This window comes from Orycteropus afer, unplaced genomic scaffold (assembly GCF_000298275.1).
Source record: "Orycteropus afer afer isolate SDZICR_OR568_19922 unplaced genomic scaffold, OryAfe1.0 scaffold00142, whole genome shotgun sequence".
NCBI lineage: Eukaryota > Metazoa > Chordata > Mammalia > Tubulidentata > Orycteropodidae > Orycteropus > Orycteropus afer.
In genome coordinates this window covers 3,737,298-3,747,060 of record NW_006921729.1, presented here as the reverse complement: position 1 = coordinate 3,747,060, position 9,763 = coordinate 3,737,298, and the positions used below count along the sequence as shown (strand labels likewise).

The 9,763-nt window shown below is 51.6% G+C and overlaps 1 protein-coding gene across 1 annotated transcript in view; it reads left to right on the top strand.

Moving 5' to 3' along the window:
• Positions 1–6,100: 6,100 nt before the first annotated feature.
• SCN5A (sodium voltage-gated channel alpha subunit 5) overlaps positions 6,101–9,763 on the top strand; it is a 100,221-nt gene continuing 96,558 nt past the window's right edge. The window contains exons 1-2 of the mRNA XM_042781639.1: positions 6,101–6,373; positions 8,806–8,924. Of these exons, the coding sequence (XP_042637573.1) occupies positions 6,101–6,373; positions 8,806–8,924 (392 nt within the window). The remainder of the gene's footprint in view (positions 6,374–8,805; positions 8,925–9,763) is intronic.

Here is a 9,763-nt window from a genome sequence, read left to right as displayed (position 1 = left end):
TCCCAAGCCCGCAGGATCAACTACTCGGTCCCTCTGGGTAGCTGGCTGTGACCAAGCAATGACCATAACCTTGCCCCTTGTCAGCTCTGCTATGTCCTGGTGTGTCTTGAAGTGAGGGGTTTCCAGGATACAGAATTTTCTGTGATAAAACCTGCAAAAACCTGAGCAAACTGGGACAAGTTGGGCACTCTGCATCACTCCCTTACCCTGGATGGTACTCCTGGTCGCACTCTGGGCTGCGAGGCTGTCCTATTCTATGGCATGGCACTGTAACCAACATTGATTGAGCCCCAGCTGTGTGCCCCATGCAGGCCCAGTTTCGGGAGTGAACAGTCAATATTCTTCCCCGCATGATGCCTGCCTTGATGTGATTCCACATGCTTATAGTCTAGTAGGCCAGTGGAGGGAGTGCTCCGTCCCGCCTAGCCCTAGGAAGAGACTTCCAGGCTTTCTGGGGAGACCAAACTTAGCCCACAGGCTGTCAGATCCTAGCCAACGCAGGAAGGGGACAAGAACTGGATGTGGGCTCAGCCTCCCAGTGAAGAGGAAGGAGGTCACTGCAGGCTGGGGCAGTCAGGGAGGGTGTCCTGGAGGAGGTGTGGTGGTGAAGACAGTGTGAAATGACTGCTATCCCAGGTGCAGCTCCGGACAGGGAGAGTGGTTGGGAATGTTGAAGTCATGGCATTGTGGTGGCTGCACGTGTGGGATAGCAGGAAACAGGGACAAGGCAGTGAGAGCCCTGCCATGGTCCTAGAAGGGATGAGGGCACCTGTGTCAGGACAGTGGCCCTGGGCTTAGGGGCAGCAACATAGAGTAGGATGAGGGGATTGAGGCCCTTGTCCAAGTAAGGATGTCAGGGGGAACTAGTTACAAGAGGAAAATTAACAGTCTCTCCTATTAACTCAGGAGCCCAAAGGACTTCGAGAGAGATGTACTGAGTAACCAAACACTGATGAACTTAGGACAGGATGGAGTAGGGGGTCCCTAGAGCTTGAGTGAATCTGGCAGGACAAGGGAAATGGCCCCAGGAAGAGCAGTCACCTGGGAGAAGTTGTCCCTGGGGAGGAGCAGGTACAGATGGGAGAAGCTGTCTTGGCTGAGGGGAGAGAGTCACGAGGCACTGCTTCTAGAGGGAGTTTATCTGATGGCCTTGGAATACAGTGAGGTCCAGCTTCCTCGGCATGTTGAAGCTGTGCAGTACAGAGCCCCTGCTCAGGGTTTCTGCTATGTCCTATACCACCAGAGGTGGGTCCTCCCCTGACAAGCTGGGGGCCTAACTTCCTAGTCTTCAGGGATATGGCTGGGCTGAACATATCCTCAGACCACCCTTGAGCTCTCCCCATCCTGGCATCCCTGGAAACCCTGTGGCTAAGACTCAAACAGGCTTGGCCACAGCAGGGTGTAGGCCCCAAGCTACTGAAGGAAGGGCAGGGCCCCTGAGCCAGGTGCAGGTGGCAGGAGAACAAGGGAGAAAATGGATCCTGCCTGGCTGGCCTGAGCTGCCTTCAGGGCCCAGAGACAAAAGCCACTCTTGGGTTTACTTTGGAACCTGAGGCTGCCTGGCTGCTGGGAAGCAGGGGCTTCAGCTGGAATCTGGTTTCAGCAGCTCCCTTGGGGAGCCGACACCCCTCCCCTAAGGGCCCAAAGGGTGAAACCACTGAGCCCTGAGGGTATAGGTGCCCATTGTGAGGGCTTAGGGTGGAGGAGGTGAGAAAGGACATGGTAGTGCTTGGACACATGAGCCCAGACACCTGCTCTTCCGGTCTCCATCTGCTCCCCCCCGCCCACCGCTGGACCTGAGCCTAGTGCTTGCAGTAGCTCTGCCTCTCTCACTGGGTCACAGTGGAATTTGTCAAGCACAAATGTGGGCCAGGTTGGGGTCCCTAGGTCAGGCTGCCTCCTGGGAGAGCCTTCAGTGCCGCCCTCCAATCCTGCCCAGTAATGACCTAGAGACTCTGAGTGAGGCAGATTTGGCAGCCAAGGCTGAAGCTGAGACCCATGCCCATGGAGCACAGTCAGAGAGCATCAGACATTCCAGAAAAGACTCTGCAGATCACCTCATCCCTTGTTCTTGTTTTACAGAGAAGGAAACCCAGGTGTAGGGGAGAGGATGGGCTTACTCAGGGCTCTCTAGGTCAGGACCTGAGCAGGAACCAAGCTCAGGCTTTAACCTTCTTCTAGCGTTCAGGCAGGAGCTCTGGTAGCATAGTGCCTAAGGCACTTGACTGCTAACCAGAAGGCTGGCGGTTCAAACCCACCAGCCACTCCTCAGAAGGAAGATGAGGCAATCTACTTCCGTAGTGATATTGCCTCAGAAACCCAAGGAGGGGTCGCTATGAGTCGGGTCCTACTCGATGGCATATAATAACAACAACAGCGTTCAGGCAAAGCCCACTTCAGAATCATGCTTTTCAAGACAGAATGAAATGTGGAGGATTAAAAAAGGAGACTAATCAAGGAAAGGTTTATTTAAATTAAAAAAAAAAAGGGGAGACCAATTATGTTGAAATACAGCTATGAATGCTTAAAAGTGAGTTTTTGATAAGAGTAATATGAATGCTTCTTTATCAATATATTAAGTAATAAGTTCCAGCAATGAGTCTAGTAACTACTGTAACTTTGAAGTAGTGAGGAACATTCATTATATTTCAAAATACCTACAACAACTGTAATGGGCTATGGAGATAGCTGTGATTTCTTTTGGTCACCAAAACCAAACCCAACCCACTGCCATCGAGTTGATTCCAACTCATAGCAACCCATTAGGACAGAGTAGAACTGCCTCATTGAGTTTCCAGGGCTATAAATCTTAACAAAAGCGGACGGCCTCATCTTTCTCCCATGAAGTGGCTGGTAGGTTCAAACTACTGACTTCTGGGTTAGCAGCCCAGTGCTTTAACCACTGTGCCACCAGAACTCCTTCTTTTGGTCACAGGTACTGCTAATACTTCAGTTTGCAGCCTATATCCATAATTAAAGGAAATGCTGAATTTCAGTTAGAAATTAATGAGAATGAAATGTAATTTTCTCCTGAATTCTCTTCTCATCCCTATAAGGGGTCTGTTAAGAGCCCCTGAAATACACAGACAAGCAAAAGTAATCTGTGCTGCTAACAGTCAGGACAGCAGTTACCCTTGGTGAGGGAGGGTAGGTAGTGACTGACTGAAGGGGGAACCCACGTCTAGATGACTGACCAGTTGACATTGAGTTGATTCTGACCTATGGCAACCTCATGTGTGTCACAGTAGAACTGTGCTTCACATAGGGTTTTTGATGGTTGGTTTTTCAGAAGTCAATTGCTAGTCCTTTCTTCTGAGGTGTCCCTGGGTGGACTTAAACCACCAGCCTTTCTGTCAGTAGCTAAGTGCATTAACCATTTGTACCAGCCAGGGACTCCTAAGTATAATCTGTTTCTTGATCTGAGTTCTGGTTACCTGGTGTGTCAAGTAGTGAATATCCAACCACATCTACACCTCTCTGCATGAATAGGTTCCAAAAACCAAACTCACTGCTGTCAAGTCGGATCCGACTCATAGCAACCCCTCCTTGGGTTTCTGAGGCAGTATCACTATGGAAGTAGATTTCCCAGTCTTCCTTCCAAGGAGTGGCTGGTGGGTTTGAACTGCCAGCCTTCTGGTTAGCAGTCAAATGCCTTAGGCACCACGCCACCAGAGCTCCTGCATGAATAGTTCACTTCTATCCAAATCATTTTTTAAAATAACACCATTATTGGAACAAATGTACAGAAGTACACACAAGTGTAAACTCACTCTCTGCTGGCGTGTACTAATGAGCCTTTGCAGGTCCCTGGGCGTACGCTTAGCTGCAGAACCCTTGAAGACATACAGACACAGATGGATGTAGTGAGACAGAGAACCCTATTTTTAGGAGATAATTCCAAGTAAGAGAGGTAGCTCCCTGATTTACAGAGCTAGCGATGGCTCACAGTGGAGAACGCTGCCCTGCAAGGAGCTGCTGTCATCCAGGCTGGCTTTTTTTATTTGTCTGTTTAAATAAAAAGAATAAGATTTTATTGTTTTTGTTAAAAAAAAAAATACTACAAACTTATCATAAAGAATTAAAGCAATGAAGAAAAGGACAAAGAAGAAAGTTTAAGATTACCCAAGCTTCCATCAGCTAGGAAAACAAAATCACCACTCACTTTTGGTGACAGCGTTATAGATGTCTTTCTTTGTTCACTCAAAGATGAAGGTAGACAGGGAAGTGCTTTTATAAAATGGGAATCTACTCCCTCACCTGCTATTTCCAACAAAGATTCTCCTCTAATTCACTTGAATGAAACACAAGAGAAAGATGCTAGCAGGCAGCATGTTCTTAAAGCATTGTTCTTGGGATCTCCCTCCTCTGCCTTCCTCACGCATTCCATCCCGCTGCCCCCACCCCGCCCTGCCCCATCCCCTGTGGGACCAGAGGTGCACTTCTGAGGCCTGGTTGTGTTGTGTTTGCTCACTGTTTACCTGTCACTTGGCCAAGTGCCAACTTCACAGCACTCCACGATGCTGAGAGCTGGGGCCCTTGATGGGCTATATACCAGGGTCAGTGACAATGCCAGCTTACCAGGGTCATGGGTGATATGTGTCTCAGGGGTAAGATCAAGGCAGAACTGGCCCTTAGTTGACGGAAAAGGATTCTGTCCTGGCAGAAATCTCCAACAGGTGTCCACCCCGCCCTCTTGAGCTGGTGCCCAGCCATTCCTGGGTTTGATGTGGTCATTAGGGACATCGCCTCCCAGTTGGTGTCACAGTCACTAGCTGTTCATACCACATCCTGTGTTGGTAGGACGGTCGGGGAACGCATTCTTCCGCTTTAGTGTCATAGGCCATGCATGTTCACACCAGACCCTGGATAGTTAGAGACCACCAGAGCCACATTTCCCACTTTGGCGTCAGACACAGGAGCCAGCTGGATGTCCTAGTAGATGAGTGTCACCTTTTTCCGGTTCTTCTGTCACTTGGGACTAGCTCTCTCATTTGTTCAGATTCAAGAGGAGGGAGCACAAGGCGGCCGGAGGAGCCAGGGACACTCTGTCAGCATTTCCCAGCTTTGCAGTCAGGTGGATGTGGAGAGGACGCTGCACCATGGGGATTCCTTTGTGAGCCTTTCAGCAGGCCCTGGCACAGCTGTGTACAGTGGGGAGCCAACATCTGGATGGCAGCTCCAAAGTTGTTAACCAGCTGTTTCCAAAAACCCGCAGGATTTGTCTGGGTCTCATATGGCAGGCATGTGAGGGGCCTCATCAGTTGCTACTTTCCAATCAAATGTTGGCACCTCATGTGCCCCAAGTGAAATCTGGGCATCCACCCCTATGGAGTCAGAATGTCCCCCATCCTCTGGCCCCATCACTCAGGCTGGGAACCTGCCTAGAAAAGAAACCCTGAGTCTGGGTGTGGCTCAGGGGGCCTCTGACCACCTTTCCTAGGGCTCCAAGGTTCCCTATAGGAGGGACAGGCTAGAGGGGAGAACAGCACTTGTTTCCTTCTGATGCTCTTGATCCTCACCTACATAGTCTATCATTCAGTCATTCAGTCAGTCATTTGTTCAGGAACAGCTCTGCCAGGGTTCTGGGATAAAAAGGTGGCAGGGCCCCTCCCTGCCCCAGACGCGTCCCACCTCAGCCCCAGGTATGTTGGCACCAGTTATGAAAAGTGTCCCAAGGGATGATGCTTTAGGAGCCAGATGCTGAGTGTTTCCTTTTGTGTTGAGTCCTACTGAATGAAAGTGTTGCAGTGACACAGTCACTCTTGCCCACTTGTATCCAGACATGTTTTTGGGGTGTTTGGAAAGGGAGGCATGACCCCTGCAAGTCTCTGTGTAGACCCCACAGCCTGCAGGCTCGGGGGTCATCCAGGTCTGTGTCAGCCACCTGTGCCTGTGGAGAAGCTTGAGAGCCTGTATTCTGGGAGCATCTTTGCAAACTGTCCGTCTGTCCTCCCATCTGTCCACCAGTGCAGACACATCCAGTGGTGGGTGGCTACCATGCCGCTGGCCCTGCACTCAGCCTGATGCCTGGTGTCTGTGTCTTCCAGCCTCCCCACAGGCAGTGTGAGGAGAGCCTGTGCCCCAGAAGCAGGATGAGAAGATGGCAGACTTCTTGTTACCTCGGGGCACCAGCAGCTTCCGCAGGTTCACCCGGGAGTCCCTGGCGGCCATCGAGAAGCGCATGGCAGAGAAGCAAGCCCGCAGCTCAGCTGCCTCACAGGAGAGCCGCGACGGGCTGCCCGAAGAGGAGGCACCCCGGCCCCAGCTGGACCTGCAGGCCTCCAAGAAGCTCCCGGATCTCTATGGCAACCCACCCCGCGAGCTCATTGGGGAGCCGCTGGAGGACCTGGACCCCTTCTACAGCACCCAAAAGGTGATGCTGCGTACCCTTACATGCAGCAGATGAGGAGGCCTTGCCTCCATATGGGGTCTGTTTGGGTGAGCTCCCCTGGGCCCACCCAGAGGAGAGTGAGTCACTGGTGATCTAGATTCCAATCACCTTAATTTTGGAGTTCGAGAATATGAGGCAGAAATCATGCAGCCTGAGATGCTGGTTTGATGCCGTGAAGAAAAGAGGGGGCAGCTCCAGTTGAAATCTTGGCGTTCTCTTGGAGTAGTTACTTTGGAGTTGTCTGTTGTTAGATCTTCACCCTAAGAGGAATTCTCTGAGTCCCCTGTTGTGTGAATTGGTGTTGGGCTCTGAGTCCTACCTGAGTTGAGTTTGGACCCCAGAGCATAGTTTGTGGGTCCCCTCTCCTAATTAAGGACAGTGTGTACCTCCAAAGCCCCATGCCTCTGGCAGCACAGAGAACTTGCCAGGGATTGTCTGTGTCAGAGTGGCTCAGGCTGGGGCCACAGCAGCAGTTCCCCTGGGCTTTGTGGGACAGCAATGGGACCATGAAGACCAGTGGGAAGTCTGATAGGGATTGAGGGGCAGGAGCTGCCTCTGTCCCTCCTGATTGTTGGGAGAGGTGATACCTTTGCTTGGGGCAGGGTAACTCAGTCATCGTCCCAGCATGGATTTCTACCCAGGAAGTAAATCCTTCCTTCTTCCTCCCCATCTCAGTCCCCTGTCCTGGCTTCACCTCTCAGGACTACGTTTCCCATCTCTGCTCCCTACCAGAGTACTGGCACACAGGGCTTCTACAGTGGCTTGGTCCTCCCCCCCAGCTCACCACACTTCCAGGCCTTACTCCTAGAGGGAGGCAGATTGGAATCTGTGGAGAGGCCTTTCTCCAGCAGGCTGGTACCAAGGAGGACAGTGGCCACTTACATGACTGCAGTTAGTGCCAGGCCGAGTAAGCACTTGAGGGGCAGGCAGAGCTGGTGTTCACAGCATGAGTCTGGTATGTGTGAGGACGTGACAGCACATGTGAGCACATGGCAGTTTTGTGTGTCTGTGTCACTCACTGCCAGAATGTGTGTCACCATGTCAGAGACCAAGAGCCTGAGGGTGGGCATGGGGCATGTGTTTGCCACATGTATGTTCACATATGTAGATGTGAGTGGGTGTGGGTGTGAGTGTGTGAAGGGAAAGTTTCCCAGTCTTTATGCAAAGGCAGGAGAGGACCCTTAGAACCTGGTCCTACTCCCAGGCTTCCATCTGAACTTCCACCTGGTTTAAGTGACTCAGGTGAGTCCAAGGTCAGGATTGGGGCCACAGTTGGAGGCAGGTTAGGCTGATAGTAGACTTAGGTCATGGCTGGTCAGAGCTGGTGGTAAGAGAGGGTTATGGTGAAAGGATGGGTAGTAGTTGGAGTTAGCTGAGCTCAGGTGTGAGTCATGGTGTTGGGCTGGGGCTTGGGCTTTATGTTGGATATTTGGGGGCTGATAGCAGTTCAGCCTGGGAAGAGCCAAGGAGAGTATCTCTTCTGTCCCTGTGTCTACCAGGAATGCTGGAACAGGCTGACCCCATAGGCCCCACGGCAGAACTTTCAGCCCTAATATGTCTGGTCAACTTGTCTCCTCAGCCCAGATTAAGTGAAATCTTGTACCACCAGCTTTGTCCCTGGAGAAGCAAGACTCCAGAGCTGTGCCCACCTTAGCCGTGCCTGCCATACACCTGGGCAGAGGGGGAAGACTCTATCCTCAAGAGCTGCTTTTGTCCTCAGCTCCCACCTGGCGTGCACTGGCTCAGCCCCCAGCACTCAGTGTCTGCTCCCGTGCCCCTTTGTGCTGTGTTGAAAGAGCCTCCTGGAAGCTTGGGGAAAGGAGCCCTAACTTGAGCTGCTCAAGATGCCTCCAGGGGCAGACACTAGGTTGCTTCCTCTAGGCTGAGGTGGGCCTGACATCTCTCCTGGAATTAGGAAATGGACTCTAGGGAACACTTCTACATTTACCTCATCTCTACTCCTGCACCCATAAATCTTTCCCCGTGATCCAGCTCCCCCAGTTACCAATGTGCCAGGTGTGGAAGCCTTGCAGGGCAGGAAGGTATTAGACAAGGGAAGGAAGAAGTACGTCAGCTGGGCCTTTTCGGTCTCAGCTATGATGACAGTAGGACTAGGATCACCAAAGGCCGCTTCTTGTCAGGAACTTTAATTTAAAAATTAAACTAAATCCCAACCTACCTGACCTTCCCCTAAACTTAACCTCACCCCGTTTCCCCCATGAGCAAGGCAACGAGGGTCTGTTGAGGCCTATGCTAGCTGCTCCCCTGCCCCCAATCCTTCCCTTAATCTTTCTCTTCTTCCTCCCAGCCCCCTCAAAGCCAAAATCCTAGGACTCCAAGCCAACAGCTGACACCCAAAAGCCACAAGGCCTAGGGGCCACCACCCCTCACCTAACACAGTTTTCTGCCTGCAGACCTTCATCGTGCTGAATAAAGGCAAGACCATCTTCCGGTTCAGTGCCACCAACGCCTTGTACATCCTCAGTCCCTTCCACCCCGTCCGGAGAGCAGCAGTGAAGATTCTGGTTCATTCATATCCTTTGCAATCAACTCCTGCTGGGTGCACTGTCCCCAGCACACTCCACCCTAGTGTAGGGATGAAGTTGGTGCTGATGGCTTGCAAGTCCTTAGGCAAGTGGCATGGTGGTCACCTGGGAGCTGGTTAGAAATGCAGACTCTCAGACCCCACATGGTCAGAATCTGCATCTGCATTTTGACTGGATCCCTAGAGGATCTTGGGCATGTGAATGTTCAGGAAGCTGATTTGCATCTATAGGAGAGAGACATCCTAGAAGCTAGACAGCTGAGGATCCCAGAAGAAGTGAGGCCTGTCACTGTTTCCCTGCCTCTGATAGGTTCTGAATATCACCTCCCACTGCACCCTTACCTCCCACCCACCAGGAGGGACCTGCAAGCAGGTCGCCAGGGCCCAGCTAAGGAAACGCTGTTTCCCAATAAGGAGGCCTCCAGTTGATTGACACGTGGGCATTTTTCAGGGGAGCCAACACTTGCTTTTGATTAGGTGTTGACACAATGTTTGCAGTTTCAGAGTATCTCAAAGAACTCTGGTTAGCGTTAAATTATATAAACCACAGCCTAAAAAAACTCCAGCCTGCAGAGGAGAGCTATGGGAGTGATGCTGTGTAATGAGGCTTGTGGACTGATCTTGAGCCCCTAGGATGCTTTGGACTTGGGGATACCCTTTGGCTCCCTTCATCCTACCTCTCATTCAGGCAGTGAGTGGGGATAGGATGGTAGCCCATAATCATTGTTCTTCTCTGGACTCCAGAGAAGGGGCCCCGAGAAGCAGCCTCTCAGGGAGGGTGGTGCTGGCTATAGAGTCAGAGGTCTTAGTTCCACTGTGATACCTGG